This window comes from Rhipicephalus microplus, chromosome 1 (assembly GCF_043290135.1).
Source record: "Rhipicephalus microplus isolate Deutch F79 chromosome 1, USDA_Rmic, whole genome shotgun sequence".
Lineage (NCBI taxonomy): Eukaryota > Metazoa > Arthropoda > Arachnida > Ixodida > Ixodidae > Rhipicephalus > Rhipicephalus microplus.
The window spans coordinates 191,296,641-191,315,889 of NC_134700.1; the positions used below are offsets into that span (position 1 = coordinate 191,296,641).

Below are 19,249 nucleotides of genomic sequence, written 5' to 3' on the forward strand. Positions count from 1 at the left end.
GGCTACCTCTTTCCACTCGATTGTTACAAATAAAGAATAACCCCTCTTGTTTTCTATGTAATACACGTTTTTTTTTCTTCTTATTTCCATGTCATTTTGTTAATCAAAACAATTAGTATTGTTTTGTCGCTCCGCTACTATAACTTACCGCACCTGCTTTAAACCCTGGAAAGACGAGTCGAATAGCCCGGCTATGCTTCTCTTGGCGACGTGCGCTGCCACGACACGCAAGGAGGCAAAGACGAGAATGACGAGATGTTTTACATTTTGGGCAGCTTAACGCTTTCAATAAAATGCACTGTACCCTAGTGGCGCGTACTATTCAACCACAACGTCATCGCGAGCTTGAACTCTGTTGCGAGAGCTACTACCGTTGTAGAGGGCCTTGCCTCTCTGTCCATGGTTCATGGCTGGCGTTTACGTTCCCTTCCTTTGTCAGTGAAATCGGGACGTTCCGACACTCCTGCTTCTCTGCTGGCCTTTAAACGTCGCGCAAGTGGTACTGATTCAGACCGAAGTATAACACAAAAAATGTAGCATATTTTAAACGACCTCAATACTTATAGGCAACTGCAGTACTGGTGTCGTGTGACGCTGCAGGTGATCAACTGCAACGTGTTTAGGAATCGACACTTCCCGCCAGCATTGAAACTCGCTATCGCTGCTTTCAATAAGGCATTTTTGGACGGGGTCATACACCTTACTCTTCCGTCGGAACAGGTGGACGTTTGAACAAGGCGGATACCCCAAGCGCTGCACTGTATTATCGAGAGGAGAATGACGATTCACGGCTTATATCGTACCGGTTTCTGCGTTATACTACGTCCGGCTTTTTGTTACTTTGGTGCAGTGCTAACAGGCCGCCAAGTGCGGTGCAGCCCGGCGATGGGAAAGGGGAGAGAAGGGCGGCAGCGGCGCCACCGCAGCGCGCGGCGGCGTCGCGCCCAAGCTGAGAACGACCTTGGCAAGGACGAACGCGGCTCGCCCTCGCAGGCCGCCGCCAGTCGGGTTTCTTTCTTTTATTTATTGCGCGGGGTTCTCGTCTTGCAGTCCGATGTAATGGTTGGCTGCTCGGCATTGCTGTCGTCCCTCTTGATTCTTTTTCCCCGCCGTCAGCATAGGATGTCTGGATGGCGGCGTCGGCTGGCCTGGCAGGAGTGCACGTTCTGGTTCTTGCGTTTCTTGTTGTCTTTCTTCCTCACCCCCTTCCTCCTTCTCGTACGCATTCTCTTCCGACCAACGTGGCGCGACCGGTGATCCAGAAAGATTCCGTTGCCGTGTATGCCGTTGACTTCTTGATGCACTCTTCCGCCGCCCGTGCCCGAGTACCACGAGGAGATTACGATTCGTGTTCTTAGCGCATGCCTTGTTATCGCTTTAGGCTATTCTCTCTCTTTTGAGCAAAGAATCGCAGCTGCCAATCTCGATCGATTTTATTTAGGTGCCGAACGAGCCCTATCGCTTCATGTACGGCACTTTAGAACTTCTCTCTCTCTCTCTTTCCTCCCACTCCTTCACTTGATGACTGTGATTCACCTATAAAGGATCGCAGAGTGACTTACGTGTGCTTTTTTGTGTGTCTTGGTCGCTTATAGAATTCGTTCCCGGCCTGATATTTGCACGATTCTCGTATTTGATAAAGCGACCGTATGCAGCGTCGATGTTGGATCTTTCTCTATCGAAGTATTCCGGCTGCTATTTTGAGGAAGTGCGGAAGATGCTGTTGCACGTGATCCTCCGGCTACGTGCATGCGCAAGGACATTTCGAGTCCTTGAACGACGCGAATGTCCTTCCTTGCTCGACGATAATCCCTGAAGTATTGGTGCACGTTGCTCACACGTGTTCTTACCGCACGTTGCTGTCGCTTGTGCGTTATTGCAACAGCTGTCGCGGCTCGCCACTGGTGCTGAAGCGTTTGATCCGCAACGGGAGTCCGCGTAGAACGTATTGATACCCTTGCTATTTTGTCGTGAGAAACTTCCTGTAACATACGCTATGTTGCAAAGCGTGTTGCGCGTTCTCATCGCAAGCGCAGCTATTTGTCAGCGAGAAGAATGTTCAGGTATGAGATGACGCTTCGAAACCTCCGTGTGTGATGCGCGTGCCTTGCGCTTCTACTAGATCGCACGAGGAGCTTCCGAAATGCTCGCTCCACCGAAGGCATTTCCTCGCAGCCGTTCTCAATACATGTCGCTGTTGAACAGCCTTCAGCCTATACAAAATACTTATTCGCATCCGTTCCGGTTATTATATCGCCGTCATTTTGCGAACGGGTGAAAGGACGGCATTTGGAGAGTTAAATTGCAGATCGCGTGAGCGTTGTCAGTTTACATGATCCTCTTTCCGGTTTTCTATTTGACTGTGCGAATACACTGAGGGGATTTTAAGAAAATACCGTGTGAGCAGCGAATCACTGAACTGTACCCACGCAGTTCATACTCGATTTTCAGCGCAGATACAGCAGAATCCTTCTCGGATCAGCGCGGTGGCCTCTTCACTTACTATTCGTTTGTTGTATTGATCTGTTTACTTTTTATGCTCAACGAACACTTTCCTCGCTTTCCGCATCTCTTTGTTCCGGTTCAGCGCCGTCTCGGTTGAGCGTGTACAAATATGCAGCCATGGGAAAAGCGCGCGCTTAGCTTGTGTATATACACGGTTCTGAAGGTGCTGCGCCATAAACTCGCGTGTGATACTTCTAAACATAAAAGGCAAACATGCACGCTGGCTTTGGCATCTTCGCTGGAAAGGGGCGCTGTTGAACTTCCCTGAATCTAGCCGACCGTGACGCGGACTGTGCGCCTTGAAGCACAAAGCAGAGAAAGCGTAGTGCATCGCGGGATACATTCTCGCGGAGGCCGGCACGTTGCGGTCGCCTTCCGAAAGCCCGTCACGTTCTTTTGAGTCTGCACGAGCTTTCAAGTGCTCGCTGACGGGTTCTGTAGCTCTGCGCGGAGCCCTGTATGCTAATGCGATACGATGAGGATTTGTCATGCACTGCCTGCCCTGATGTGGTTGAAAGGCCGCGAAATGGCTCTTTGCACTCTGACGTTGTGAAAAGTACACGCACTGTGCATTAGCCGTACTGTACAATATCCCGGAAGTCAGCTGACTATATTTTGTATTTTGCTTACCCGGAGACATCGTCAAGACCGAACCCCATAAGTGCGAAAATGCACGGGACGAGAAACGGGACGTTTGCGCGACGTGTCGCCTAGTCGTTTTCGCGCGATCTCTGGCTTTTTCAGATTTGGAAACCGTCGACGCTCATCGCCCGGAAGTGATGTGCTCAAAGCGCAGGAACAGGATGGATGTACATGACTGACGTGCTGCCGGTTCTCTCCGTGCGCCACGAAACTAGAGTGTACCAGAATATGTACACAATAACGAAACCACGACCTCCTGTTCGCCCGAGTCACGTGTGCACAACGAGGAAATAACGTAGTGGTTATGCACGAGCACATAAAAAAAAACTGCTGTAAAACAATAATAAACACCCTCCGTTCCACTATGTGACAGCACATTTTATTTTTACGTTGCTATATCGCTTACTACGCATGCATTTTTGGTATGAGTAGACAAGCTCATGCCAGCAACAGTGGAGTTCGCTCGCTGAAGCCGTCGCGTGAATGAGGTTTGCCTGTGCAAGCGATTTTCGTGTAGCCGCTTTGTTCGTACAATGGGGTTCTCGACAATCTTGAATCAAACTGTGCATGAATCGGTACATGCATGGCTACCGTGGTGATCATTCCGACTAGCTATATATGTTGCCTATGCATGGGATGGGGCGAAATTCGCGCGTGGCATATTGGTAGTAATACGTTAAATTTTTGCTACTTGGACTGGTGCATAGAGACAAGAGTTGTCTGGGAGTGTACACCCTATACCACGGAATACCGTGCATGCGAATCGCCATCTTGTTTGCTCCGTGTCGTCACGTGTCGCTCCGCCCAAGGAAGGGCCATGACGTAACTTCGAAATGACCAATGAAAAAAGCGCTACTACGGCCGCTTTTACGAATTGGATTCCGGTATAGGCTTTTCGTGAACGCGGATGTGTTAACACGAGCACCAGTGCGAGTACATCTGATACACCTCGGGATACGGGGTGCACACGGCAGCCAAGGAATGTGCATGACTCTGCACATTTGGCACCTCGCGTTTTGCCTTTGCGCGTCCTTGTCGTCGCTTGTATGCGCTTGACGCATTTGCCGTTTCGCACGAAAGACCGACGATAGGCGTGAAATGTGCCGCAACGGCAGCATGCCCCGACAACAGCAGCAGCCGCGTGAGCTGCTGTGTGTCATGGACATGGCATGCAGCGCTGGCTCGGAGTGTTGCGTGTTGCCTCCGAGCTCAGACACACACATCTTGCGTCACAGTCGCATGGCGTTGCTGGGGGCGCGTGTATACGTCGCCGGTTCGTATAGCTCGAAACATGCTTGGCTATACGTGTACACGCTCTTGTCGCTTGTTGAAGGTCCGTGGCGTTGGAGGCCCCTTGTCAGTTTTTCAAGCACAATACCTTGTCGACCCCGTTGTTCGATCTCATTCGTCAGCGCGTAAAAGCTTGCTTTTTTATGTGCGTTTTTCTTTCTCGTCGTGCGTGGATCGTGTTGCGCCACGGTGCTTCCTTGTCGATCCCGTTCACTTAGGATGTTCGAAGTGGTCGTCACTTGCGTCACGCTCTCTCTGCCCTGAAAGTGCTTCGGGTTCAAATGAACGTGTGGTGTAGTCGTTTCGTTGAATCTGGTGTGGCGTCAGCAGTTCGGTAAAGAGGATTGCACGATCATCCGTGCAAACCAGGCGCGTATACAGGAATGCGGAGAGCACATATATCAGCGGCTTCCTCCCCGCGTGGCGTGGCATGTAAGGTTGAGAGAGCATGCAGCGCTTGGCGAACAAGGCTGCGCGCAGCACGCGCGAAAAACAAAGGAGGGCCTCGCTCGAGAGGGGATGCGGTCGCGCATGATTGACGCCACTTTTTCCTTCCGTCCTCGGTCGACCCTCGTCCGGTGGCCCGTCTTCCACAGTGGCAGGTCCGGAAGTGTCAGGCGGGACGTGCGAGGCCTTCTCGCGCGTTGTCGCGCGGGTTCGCAGTCGTCCTCGCGCAATTTGCGCTGACGTTCCTCGCGGTCACCCCGCAGTGGCCCACGTCCCACGCAGCTACTGCGAAGGCCCACTGCGCAATGGTCTCATCTGGACCGCCTGCCTGCGAGCAGACCTGTCTTTCTCTTACTCTTTGTCTCTGCGCAGAACCTCCTGGCGCTACAGGCATGCATCGGACCGTTTCCTGATCGCCGTAATGATGGACGCCGTCCCTTGTCTCGGCTGGTGACGCAATCGTTCGCTTCTGTCTTCCCCCCACTACTCGCGAATCGATCAGCGGACGCGATTCGAAATGTGCGCGCTTGCTTGGTCGTCGAGCAACGTTCTAACGGGGCGGCGGCGACGCCTTGTTGCCGCGGCAAGCCTTGCGAGGCCGACGGGCGGCCCCTAACGCGATCGCGCCCTTGCCATTCCTTCTCCGGCCGTGCGCTCGATCGCTACGGGTCGTGCCGTAACGGCCGGTGGAGGCTCTGCTGCCGATCCGTTGTGTCCCGACTTCGCCGCTATAGCCACTCATTATTATTATTCTTTCTATGTGTTTTGTTTTGTTTTCGAGGGACTCGAGAATTCCACGCGATTGTGGCGACGGAAGAAATGTAAGTGTTGTCCATGGTTCGACCATGGGGGCTGTGCTGGCCACTGTGTCCGCGAGAGGGCGGACACAGTGGCCAGCACAGCCAATATGGCGGACGCGGACGATTGCGCAGTCGCTGCGTTGCACTCCGAAACGGACAGCGTGACCTCGCTTCATCGGCCGATTGTAGTGACGAAACAGATCTCATTGAGCGCGCCATTGGCTCCGCGAAAATTTCAAGCAGCAGTGTGTACTCGAACTGTTCTCTGCGTCATTTAGGCAGTATCTCGGCAGATGGTTGTTTAGCTTTTTTTTTTTTTCACGGTCATATTTGCACGGTGCGTGTAGCTGCTTCAGTATTAACATATCCTATAACCGAGGGAGCCGAAGCCGATTTTGTTCTTTTAATATGTGGGTTGACAACGTTAGTAACCATTAGCAAGTGTTTAGCCAGCCTTATTCAGCATTAATGTGGCCGACACGAGCCATAAGCAATACAGGGTTAGCCAACAGAAGCCACTGCAGGTTTTATGCCTCGGTAAACAAGGCGATTGTTTTCGGTTGTAAATCGTCGTCAACATCGTATAACCGTTATGGAATGTTTGTGGAAAATCTTCGAGAAGACATCGTCTTCAAGAAAAAAAAAAAAGAAATGAAATGCGTTTATCATTCTCAATTTTTTCACGACCTGACCTTCTGTATGTCACGTGAAGAGAAGGTCAGGTCATGATGACAAAACACTTGTCACCGCACCGTCGTTTCTGATAGTCGCCGCTGCCGTATGTGCACGAGACATAACGACTTTTCGGTGGAAGAATGTCGATGCGTTCCATTGGGGCTGGCCCGCATGCATTCACTTTCGCGTGACATTTCTTCTTATTCTTTCTTATTTGCGCCCTGTATACACGTTCACTCGGTATGCGTGTAGTATCGCGACAATCGCTGCACATATACGTCCTCGCCTCGGCTTATAGAGCAACGCAGCGCCGCCCTGCGTTGGAATCTCAAGCACGCGTTGAGCCGCGCTATGGCTTCCACCGGATGCATTCGCAGGGGCGCCTTCCGCAAGGCCGTTGCACAGGGGGTGCTCGCACGCTGTATAGGTCTTGCCTTTTCTCAGATATTCTCCCCCTTGTTCCTTTTACAGTATGCGTTTACCTTCGGGATAACGTGTGGGTTAAGTATGTGTGGTTCGGTCGCGGTGAAGTCTGGTGTAACCGCAGAGATCGCCTGAGGAATTAGCTCGGAAGTCATTATCCGTCTCCCGTCTCGGTTAAATAGCCCGAGCCGATTGCAGCGATGAAGCTAGCCAGTATAGTCTGATAATCCCAACCCACTTGGAACGCGCGCCGTGTGGTTTGCTCGGGGGGCGCTGCAGCGCGCGAAGTATAATCCGCGGCCCACTTATTTCAGTGCTGACTACAACCATGGTCCTTCAATACTTGCTACAACGTTAACTTGCTATCGCGAGGTTGCCTGTAATTCGCTTGCATGAGATTGGTCTCGTAATAACGTGTACCGAGATTATCATCTCTCGTTGTGACATTCGCCGATATATATCGGAAGCGTAATGTTTCGAAGCGCACCTGTAAACTTCATTTGAAACTTGAAAGTGACACCTTTTAAAGAAACGAGACTGCCAACAAGTGACTGTTTCAGTCAAACACAAGGAACGGCGCGTAAAATCTGTTACGTGCAGTTACTTTACGCCTCCTATTTGGAAGCTGTGATAAGGCGTTAAATTGCCTTACACACGGAATAAACTAACGGGAACTCGCCGAGAGCAAAAAAAAAAAAAAATACAAGGCAGAACTGGATAACGCGAATACAGCTCAATAAATGATATAAACGAAATGAACGTGCCATAGCCTTTATAGTGAATGAATAGTATATACACAAGTGTTAATCTGATATGTTCATCTCAGTGTGCTCTCTCAAGCTCACATAACAAAGTTAATAATAATAATAATAATAACTAAATAATAATAATCCTCATAGATGTTTTACTGAAAATCGCCCGGAGGTTCTAAGTTCAAAGTTGGATTAGAAGATAAGTTATTTGTCCTCGAAATACTTACAGCCTATTGCACGTATATAGATGTGTGACAAACAATTAAGTGTGACATTCATGCATGCGTGTGTACTTTGTGTCTCCCTGCAGGGGCAAGTTCGCGACGGTGCGCCGCTGCGTGCACCGCGAGTCCGGCCGGGACTTCGCGGCCAAGTACATCCGCAAGCGCCGCCGCGCCTCGGACGTGCGCCACGAGATCGTGCACGAGGCGCTCGTCCTCAAGATGGCCGAGCCCTGCGCGCGCGTCGTCGACGTCAGGGAGGTCTTCGAGACGCACTCCGAGCTCATTCTCATTCTCGAGCTGTGAGTCGCTCCTCGAGTTGAGAAGTCCTTCCTTATAGAGTCGGTCACGAAGTGATTTGATTACTTTTTTTGTTGTTATTTGCCAACATTGTGACTGTGTCGTGTGGTAAATTAGAATGCTGCTATTGAGTGGCGGCTGACTTGGAAGATGAGACCTGGCTGTCGTGCTCTTATTTTTCTTTTATTTGCTCTTATTTCCGGCTGTGCTAAATCAACAATTGTTATAGCTTACACCATACACCAACGGGAAAATATTGCAAGTGCACAAATTATTTAATTCGCTTTTCAGCTGTTCAGCCTTGTCTACTATGGCAATCAACTACACCAAATTTTGTACATTTTACTCTTTACTGGCTTCCGTCTGACAAGCGGAGACATTTTAAATTATGTTACTGGCACCAGTGTTCTTGCTAGCACTATACACGCTTCTACGTTCTTTCCACAGACTGGCCAAACTAAATTTTCAGTTACTTGCATTCCACTTTAAAGTATACCGAGCCCAGCAACTGAAGCGTGTCCCGTATGATATTGAGTATTTCCGACTAACAGTGCCGAAGTACAGTCGAAGGCAGGGTTTGCTTATTCGCCACGTGCAGACAACCAGTTTATGCCACCTCTTGCTCAACTTCGTCTGATATGGGGCCTTCCCACTGACCCTCGGGCACAATGCACTTACCCTGGCAGATGCGGCTCATATACTCTGACAACAGGTTGAAGTGCGCCGCGACTCACGCGGAAGCACCACCAAACCGGAAGAAAATGGTTAGTTATAAAGCGAGACTCAATAAAGAAGGAGAACAATGTTACATGCTAAGGGAAGCTGAGGAAACAATGGAACATGTTCTGATTGAATGTGGTCATATCTACCCAGGTATACGTGTAGGTATACGACCATAGGTAATCCGTTTTAGGTACAAGCATAGGGAAAGCTGAACACGTACTCGGTATAAGCAAGTAAGAGACGGTTAGAGTAATTGCTGGCAGAAAAGTATAGATAAAGAAATAGTGGCAAAATGAGGTCATTCTGCCTGAACAGGCAGAGAAACGGACCGTGAATTTATACCTTTCTTTCTTATATAATAAGATCGTTTTAATCGAAGTAAATGAGACATTAGGCCAACATAAAAAGAAAGATTTCTTCGCGTTTTTTTTCTTCTTTGGAACCTGGTGGTACACATGTGATCGCCCCGTTGTAAAAGGGACGCTCATAGCATCCATCCACCCATCCATCCGTGTACTTGTACTCAGCTGGCGCTCCCAAAATTCGCCACTGAGGATCGGGACTTGAGAGCCTCTAAACACCCAAACGCGTCACCCATTGACGTTTCCTTTCCTTTCTTTCTAATACGTGCTCATGCGCTCTACATTACCCGTTCACGTAGGTATCCCCTCTCCCGGAAGAAAGATACTTGTACCCTTGTCGACTCGGTGTGTTTCTCTGATTGCCCAGCGCGCGGTCTCCATAGTACACACACACACGCATAAGCATGCACGGAAGCAGCGAGTCTTGGCGGGATCCCGCCTGTTGACCGCGGAAACTGGAACCGTCACCCGCGGCCCGTTATGCTCTATGCCCCTCAGCTGTCCGTTACAGCAGCTTTCGGCTTTGCCAACCACCTTGGTTTTCCACCGGAGCACGCGAAAGACGGGACGAGCATACATGTATACGAAGGCGCGCCTCGTGCCGTCCTTGCCGCCTCCTGTCCGCCCCGTACGTCCGGGCGATTAACCTCGGCTGACACATCCTCGAGTGCGCGGCTTCTCCCGCACCTGCGCGCCCATCGGCGTGTGTGCGTGTATGCTTTTTGTTAGTTGTGCAAGGAGCAGGAGAATAAGAGACGTCGGGTGGAAGCAGGCTATACAGCGTGTACGCGAACCCTCTTGCGATGTCCTTTTAGCGTACGTCACTTATGCTTCGTTCGCTTTTTTTTTTTGCGAGTTGATTGTTTCGGAGTGGGATTCGACAAGGCAGCAAATTTCGCGAGGTCTAAGGAAAGACAGGTGTTGGGAGCAGCACATTTTGCCTTGGGACGGAACAGCTGGCCGCGCATTCGACACGGGAGGAGTTTTGATGTCCGCCGGAAGAGAACACCCCATGCTGCGATGACCGTCTGTGTTTCTTTCCATTTCTTTTCTTTTGATATCTTCCTTCGAATGGTACTCACTTCCTCAGGAAGTTAAGCAGGAGGCCTTCGTTTGCGTCTTCGCGTACAGCTACGGATGTGCGCACGTCGCATAGCGTGCCCTCGTGCTGGTCAGGCCTTGTACTGCAGCTTACGTGCGCCTTTCAGTCCGTCATACAAGTTATATGCGCGTATCAGCATTACAAGGTTGTCTTTGCCGCTTCTGTGACGAGCCATAAGACATTGTTACATCCTCCGTGCTCCTACGTCACCAGTAGCACAATGGACTGGTTTTATATACCCGCTCTGTGCAAGAGAGCAGCTACCTAACCGTGTGGCGGCCTCGGGCTTACACTGCATAACAATGACACTGTATACGACACTGACGGCGTACTATCCGCTTTAGTGCGAAAGTCATCCGTAGAAAAGCGTGCCAGCAAACAAGATGCATCTCGGAGGTCTTCTCAGTGTAGCTCAGTGAGTCTCTGGTGAAATCAACCAAATGAGATAAAGAAAACGTTATTAACGTAAGCGTTTCGAAAAGAGCAAGAAATGCAAACTTGTCTGTCGCTAATTGGCGTTGACCTTAGAACAGTGTCATTTCGTGGAGACCTGAACAAGCTTGTCTAGAATGCTGTAGCGGCGCTTTATAGACTGCACAAGCGAGACATGCACACCGATAACATCACGCTTTGAATTTACCGCTTCCACTAACAAAGAACGCTCCAATCTGCTGGGACCGAGTCCACCACGCCACCCATGTCGTTCGAAATGGGCTGTTCCAGACAAGCGTGCTCAACTCTGTACTACGAGCCTGCAAGTGGGGTTCTGGTAATAACAAAACGCGTCACTCACGCCATATTACCTGACGATAGTTATAGCGCGAGAACGGAACGACGACACAGAGACAAGAAGGAAACAAAGAACACGCGCGCTCGTGTCCTTCGCGTCCTTCTTGTCTCTGTGTCGTCGTTCTGTTCTCGCGGTATAACTATATCGTCATGTCATGCCAACTAGCCCAAGCTGCCACACTTCTAAGCCATATTACCGCCCATATTACCGGCCGTCTTTCTCTCTCACCTCGTACAAATTCATACGTGAGTGCAACGATAACATACGAACCAACTTCCTTTGAATGGAAAGTTTTCTGGGAAAGTGCAGTTCCGTTCTTGCCTCCCTTTTGTTTCGTTTTCCCCGCCCCCTTCCGTAATAAACGGAGTCGCACTCGTACGTGTATATAGTGCACTATACACACGTACGAGGTGCGACTCCGTTTGTATATACGCACGTATGCGACCGGACATGAGCCGTGCGTTTCGTCACGCCGCCAGCGCCGCCCTTCTGAGGCGCCAGACGTGAAAAACAGACACGAGGGACGACGATTAACCCACATGTCGGGAGGGGGACCTTTTTTGTGGGAGGTTTTTTTCGAACGACGTGTGCCGCCGTAGTCGTCGCGTTGCGTCAGAAGCGCCCGCGCGGTTTTCACGGGAGACGGCGTTCTTTCACCCCCTTCTAACACGTATATACACGTTCGCCGTTTCCTACAAAGCTGTTCGCTTTCTCCGGCTCGAACAGTGCAGTCCCGGTTCGTTCGTGAGGTCTCTTTTGTTCGATTACTCCTCGCAGGAGGGCGACTCTTTATTATACGCGTGTGCTCTGTCTGCCCTTAGATTCGAGTTGTGGGAGAAAAAAAAAAGGATCCTTTATGAACGTCATAACTGTTCCACGCTGTGTAACGGTACGAACAGGCAATAGCAACAAGAACAAAGGAAGTGCACGCACATCGAAGCCCTCAACGAACGTGGAAAAAAAAAAATATGCGGCGAGATCGACGGCAGTGATAGCAATAACATTCGTGCGGCGAGGCGAGTTTCGTGGCGCAGCGCGGACGTCCGAATTGAATGAAATCTCGCGCATTTTTTTTTTTATGGTAGAAACGCGGACGTGTTACACGATACGGCCCAGAACAAAACGTCCCTTTGTCCGGGGATCGTTCCCACGTACACGTAGCGCCGAGTTGCAAAGAGCCGCTTTGTGACCTTCCAATCTTTCTTTCTTTCTTTCTTTCTTTCTTTCTTTCTTTCTTTCTTTCTTTCTTTCTTTCTTTCTTTCTTTCTTTCTTTCTTTCTTTCTTTCAAAATTGAAAGTCGTATCGCATGCGTATAAGCGTTGCCGTTGTTTGGAACGTTATGTTGCACGCCGCTTTGTTCGAAACCAGTTTCCGCCTTGTTGCTGAACGAAAGCTCGAATATGCGCACCTTCTTCACTGACGCGGACGTCTCCTTTAAAATTGCTTTTGTCAGTAATTCCAGTTGAAACGTAATCACACCATAACTGATAGATAGATAGATAGATAGATAGATAGATAGATAGATAGATAGATAGATAGATAGATAGATAGATAGATAGATAGATAGATAGATAGATCCATCCAAACCTAAGCTGTTTGCAAATGATAATTGCTATTTCATACCATTAGCGCGTTGCGGAGTTGGTATACCACGAACGTGCCAAGAACATTCTCCTTCTTCACGCATTCGCTGTGCTTCGCACCTACACGCAGGGCTGCCGGCGGTGAGCTTCAGCACGTTCTGGACAGCGAGGAGTGCCTTCCTGAGAAGGACGTTGTGCGGCTGATGCGCCAGATCCTCGAAGCAGTCCAGTTCCTACACGAACGAAACATTGCTCATCTAGACATCAAGGTGAGGAGCATGTGACGCCGTCTTACAGATTGTGGGGGGAAACAAAAGAAACATGGAGGCGACCCTAATCGTCGACTTAGCGCTCTGGTCGCGGCACTCGCATGCCGGCGTTCCCTGGTCTACTGTTTTGCGCGCGCGGAAACCTGATCTCGGAGTCCACGTAGAGAGAAGCGCTTGGTTGAGATCTGATCTGCCAGGTGCCGCAACGATCACAGCCTCTCGCAAGTAATCCGTGTGCTCCTGCAAAGAACTCTGTCAGTTAATGTTCACTGATCATTCTTACAGTAAGTTGGTCCTCATATTAAGTAAACTTTTGCTATGATATTGTATGTACCCTATATAACTCTTCACTTGAGCCAGTGTATACCATTGATTTCGGACCAATTTTATTTTTTACAAGACTTATTTTGAATATTTAGTAAACCGGAAGTAACTGCTTGACCGGAAGTTCGTGGAAGACAAACAAGTGTCGCTCGTTGCTCGTGCCGCTTAAAAAAGATATCTGGTGAACAGAGCTAGTTATCGTAATGCGCCATACCTTTCTATATATTACAGAGAACCACTGGAACAATAAGTTGAAATTTCAGCACTGTGCCGCAATTCACGTAGGTTCCAGATGCATATAGATGCTTTAAGAACACCACCCGCAAACTTTTTGTAGTTGACCTAAAATATTCAAACGTCCCGAAAACCTGCGCGCTTCACGCCAATGAAATTTTGCAAGAATGTGGCGGCGGTCGGTAATATTCACATGCTAGAATATTTATATGAACCTAAAGGCACCTTTGATTGTTTTATATTATTTTTCTTTTCCATTTCTTCTTCAGTTATAGTAGGGCCCGCAGCAAGCCGCCGAAAAAAGGCGCAAAGTGTACCTACCCCGATAGGCACGCTTATACGTTCAATACGATGCGCAGCCCGGCGACGAGTGTCATTTGCATGAAAAGCGCCGCGAAACATAGCTGGGTGTTCACTTTCTTAGCACCCGGATTGAACTGCGAGAGTGCAGCCAACTGAACGCCACACTTGAACGTGTTATTCCGCAATGGAACAAACAGATAAGCTATAGGGATGCCCAGATGAACAACCTTCTGTACATAAGTTGTCGCCGCATTCCAGTTCATTCCCTATAGTAAGTCAACACACGAATCAATCACGCGAAGAGGAGCGTATTGTCTGCATCGGTACCGTCTGTGAAAAAAAAAAAGGCAGATTTACCGCGATAACGCATTTTATCTCCTAGACCTCGTTATATAGCAAGCGCGTAAAAGAAAGAGAAAACAGAAAAGCAAACCAGGAAAACTGGATGCTTGCGCGACACCAGGGCCTACGTGCATATTACGTTCACCATGAGTTATGCGACGAGACATAGTGAAGCAATTATGGCTGTGCGATGTCACGCGTGAGAAATTACCCGCGGTTTGAAATCGCTCTTCGGATTTTTGACAGCGGGCGACCGCTACGCCCACAGCGGGCTTAGTTATAACGTTTCATCAGTAGTTATATACAGACTGTTCACGTTCGCGCACTCCATCACCAGCGGTCCTCTTGTAGTGGATTGTCGGGCGGATCTGACCTCGGCGCACGCCGAGAGCTATATGGGAATGCGCCCCTATGTATACGATCGAGTTCGGATGTGCACATCCTGTTGTCTCGACAGGTTAGGTTAGGTCAGGCGACGGCCGGCCGTGCCTCTTCGTTTGCGTTCCGAGGACGATGTGGGCCTGCGAACGGACTTTAGACCCCGCGGACGCGTTGGGAGCGCCGCATAGCGGTCGTTAATTCTTAATTTCCGTGTGTTGCCGTCATCCTAACTGTGTAATAGGCTCTGTGTGTATTGTTTCCTCTGTCGACCACGAGCAGTAATAGAATCGAGAAAAATATGACATATGCTATCAAGTTGACAGGTATGCTTGGCCCTCTCCGTGACGTGCTTTCGTAATCCTAAAAAAAAAACACGCTCTGCAAGGATATTGCGGTCTGAAAAGATGATGTAGGCTGAAATGGAAAGGAACGAGAGCGCGTGCAATACGCTTCAGCAATCGCCGTTGTACGTTAGCATTTTGTTCTTAGGGGCGTTCTTGCATCAAGCGGAATTATATCGTTATGACACTGCGTTGTTAGCTCGTTTTGAGCACTTTTAGTTTTTATATGACGCGTGATTTTTTTATACCGCCGAATTCAAAGCTCGTTGCATTTCTGGAAAATTTCGTAGAATAAAACTAGGATTAGACCGGTATCGTGAAGTACGCAACAATCGCGATGCAAAGTAGCATTGGTCCCCGTCTTCCCTCTTTTTCCTCAATCGGTGCACTTCGCAAATCAGAACGGCCACCAACTCGGTGTGTTTCTTCGTTATTCTCGCAGAAAACTAGTCCAGCAGTCTATTTGGCGTTGCGCCGTTGTAAGTGTGTGTAATGTTGAGGAGGACAGCAGGGTACTGGAAAGTCACCGCAACCGAGAACGGGAATCGTACAATGGTTGAATGGATGCGAACGTGGCGCACGGACGACGGTGAAGGAGAGACTGCCCTAAACATCAGTGCGAGCTTCGTAGCCTAAATTGGAACACGCATATCTGTATAACAAATAGGGTGAGACTGTGTGTCATCGGTGTCTTGCACCGCTCTCCAGGTAGACGTAATCGAAGATATGGGAGATCCTTGCCATTCAAGTTCACAGCTGCGGGGCGCGGTGTTTGCAGCACCTCTACATTGTATGCACGTGAGTGAAAGCGTGGCATATTCGGGAGAAAAACATATAGCGCGTCCTCGAAGGTCCGGTCTCTATATAGGCGGGCTCTTGCTCAAGGAGCGGCGTTATGATGGCTAGCCGCACTGCCCGATTACGCGCGCGCCATTCTCGCCCCCTTCACCATAAGCGCGGGGGGTCACGCTCTCGAGGCTGGCTGGTGGGCTGCCGCTGTTGGTGCAGCAGATCGTCGTGGCGCACTCTCCGGCGCGACGTGACTGTGCCGGGTGAAGCCTTGCCGGGTCGCCCCAGTTTTCGTGACACCGTTCTGTGGCGTTTAGGACGCGCTCTCTCTTCGCTTGCGCTGCTCGCGGAGTGCCCGTTTGTCGAGCACTCCGTGGCGCGCCTCGGCGTGTGCGCTATTGTGACGACAAAATGTTGGACCGAGGTGCTTGACACCTGTTATGGGAGGAGGCCATTAAGCCGCGCACGTACAGCGACGGGTTCGCTTAACTGCGGTCACCCAGATGTCTGCCGCACACTTCAAAGGCTCTGTCGTTGTCCGCAGGTCCCGGTATATAGAACAGATTGGCAAATAAGCTAATGCGTGAAAACCATAGTAGTAAGCACTTCGGGTTCCTGTGAGTGAGTGCTATTGTGAACGTGCAGCGTGTATACGGCGCCGAATTCGAAACCTCAGCAACCTCTCTGCAACCTATATACTCAGCGCATTTTACCACCCAGTGGGCTAACTCCAGGCTCCTTGTTTACGGGGCGCAATATATTAAATTTCGGCACTTCGACCTTGAAACAGATTCTCTCGCAGGTTTTGCAAGTATATTTCACAGCTTGCGCGCATGCATGCATAGCGGTCGGACCGGATGCTGCAACCGCCGCGTTCATTTAGTTGTTTCCCTGCGTTTCGTCCCGTCGTATCGGGTGCTTCGCACATGCGAGGACCATGCTTTCGATTACGCGAAAGACGGCCTTGCTCTACTCAGTCTTCGGCCTTAGCCCGCGTGGCCCGGTTTTCCCGTTGGGATAGGCGTCGCTGCACGGTCAGCTAGCTATAGCTTGCACGATGTATGCACTGCTCTCAATGCCGACAGGGCGTGCATAAGCGATGAGCCTTCCCCATAAGGCCCTGACCGATTGTAACCCTGCAGCGCTATAGCTGTCGCGCTGTGCAAACCGCCCCAAGTGGTGTGCAATACACTCCAGCTATCGCAAGACCGTCCTGCGACACGAGGCGGCGCGCGAGAGCACGTGCCCCTTTTGATAAATGGACGTGATTTTGAAAACGCGAGCGCGCTGGCGCCGATGGCGTGCCTGCAGCGGCGTCAGGCTGGCCGGCGCCACGTTTCGTGGTGTGTGTTGGCGTGCGCTCCCGTATAACGTTGTACGCGCTTTCGTGTCGCGTCTGCGCCGTTCGTATAATTGCCGATCTCCTTGCCGGCGGCCTCTTCTGGCGCTGCTTGCCATCCCGTTGTTTTGTTGCACGCTTGCAGAAGCGCGCCACTGCTGGCGTCGCTGTCCGCCCTCCGCGCGCATGTGCACCTCGGAGTACAAACGAGGCGGTTAATTTCACTTGCCCGCCCAAACGGTCCTGCCCCCGTTTAATACGATGGTTGCAGCACGCGCGATGCATAGAAGCGCGCAAGGAGAAAGAACTTTCGCCTATAATGTGGGTGAGGGGGCGCCGTGCGTATGTGTACTACGCGCGCGTGTACCTGCCGGATGACCGACTTTACGCCGGGACATCCTGTGTGACGGTGCTGTTGCTCCAGTGTTCCCGCTGCATTATACCACCCCGCCCGCACTATAGGGCTTGAAGCGCCGCATCCATGTATCACCCAGGAACCGATATAAATGTTGGCGTGGGTCGCCCGCTGCTTATGCTAGCCCGTCGTTTAACTGCCCTCGGGAGGTAACGAGAGAGCGCATGTGAAGATCTGCAGGAACTGCTGCTCCGACTCCTACGTCGTGGGCTGCTGCTCCCTTCGCGCAGCAAATGGTATACAGGGTCGTCGCGCGTCCTCGCTTTAGACGACCCTCGCCTTGATGGGGTCGTCAACTTGACAGCCTTTCGTCCGTTTTGTTTCTCGCAAAACGAGCGCGACTTTTCTTACACCGCTTTAAAAAGCAGCTAGTCATAAATGAACGGGTCATGTTTGCTGCCCGGAGCAGTGTTAGTCAAAGGAGTTAGCGGTGCGTGTGTGTGGCCACGTAACTTGCAGCGCCTTCGATCCCGGCAGCAGCGTAATACCATGCCTATGGGAGCAGAGATCTCTTTGGAGGCCGGTAGACCAGTCCAATATAATAAGAAAAATAATATATAATTTGCCTTGGAGGCGAATCTGAAAACAAAACTCTCAGGCATAGAGTTTCCTGTGAGTATCCGCGCCTCCACTCGCACTTGTTGGCGTTAGCGACGAGGCTCTGCTCATTTACCGCTGGCCGGTGTCTGATTCTTTGTTAGCGCGGGTATATTTTCGGGTTTTTCTGTCTCGTCTCAGCTTCAGCGCGGAGGATTCTAGCTATAGCGTAGTCCGAGCTATACCACAACTTCTGTGCTCTGTGCGGTGGTTTTGCTTGCACTTCGTGCGTTTTACTCATCGTACGAGGAGCTCATGTGCGACACTCCAAAGGTGTCGATAAGTTGTATGGGCTCTCCGATCTACTGGCCATGTGCGACCAACCGAGTGATGCGGAAGAGAACCGCTTAGTAGTCTCCCGTCTGCCTCAATGCCTCCTCATTCCCTATGGTATAGTACCTAGACTATCCTATGGCGTGATCAGAACATGACACACCGGACCCCCCCGCCCCCTCTATTTTTTTTTTTGCCAAGGCATACAGAGCACTGCCTCCCGTGTCGGACAGTCATTTCATCGATTGACGATGTGAACTGGTGCGTTATCATGCGACGTTATACAGTGACATCATCGCTTCACATCACAAATTTCGCCGGCCTGTGACGTCGTGACGTCTCATATGGTAACGCCACTGTGCGACTGACTTAGAGGGTCACCTGGTTCTCTCTCTCTCTCACCCTTTTGCTTGTTTTCGGACGAGTGTTCCTAAGTAAAGCAGGTTTGCCATTTCTAGTCCCGCTGTAGAAACGAAACGTTAGGGTATATATCGCACTTTCTTCGAGGGTGCCGCGCTGCTTACTTCAAGGGCGTCTTCGCTTTTAATCCCGCCAGCCGGCGTTTCCTTCGTGCAGCAGACGGAGCGCCGTATACATGCACATCCAAATCCCTGCCGGGACCTTTGGGCTTGTTTATATACGGCCCACCCACGGCGCGGGTTGACAGATTAAACGCCGGTGTCTGGAAGCAAGTGGTGCCTTCGGCGAAGACACTCGGAGACTCTCTTGTTTACGGCACCGACCAGCGGTCGTCGTGTTAAGTGCGCTGCGTGACGCCCCGGCGTGCTATAAAAGTGCTGTGCGTGCTGGCACCTTCCGCTTCGTTTTCCCTGGTTGAGACTTTAAGACGAACGCGTATACTGATTTACTGCTGCGCCCTTCGCCGTCGGCTCCCCGTGCACCTACAAAGCGTCGCCTCTTCTTTGCCTGTGTCGCGGTCCTTCTCGAGTGAGCGCACTTGTAACAGCTTTAGCTGCGTGCGAGGCGCGGTTATCCGACACTGCCATGGTCGTAAAGCGGCCGTCG

General features: G+C 50.7%; 1 protein-coding gene across 2 annotated transcripts in view; it reads left to right on the plus strand.

Annotated features, from left to right (window-relative positions):
* Drak (Death-associated protein kinase related) overlaps window positions 1-19,249 on the plus strand; it is a 269,918-nt gene that overhangs the window by 226,661 nt on the left and 24,008 nt on the right. For both annotated transcript variants that reach the window (XM_075889174.1, XM_075889163.1), the window contains exons 3-4: window positions 7,845-8,057; window positions 12,747-12,885. In XM_075889174.1, the coding sequence (XP_075745289.1) occupies window positions 7,845-8,057; window positions 12,747-12,885 (352 nt within the window). The remainder of the gene's footprint in view (window positions 1-7,844; window positions 8,058-12,746; window positions 12,886-19,249) is intronic.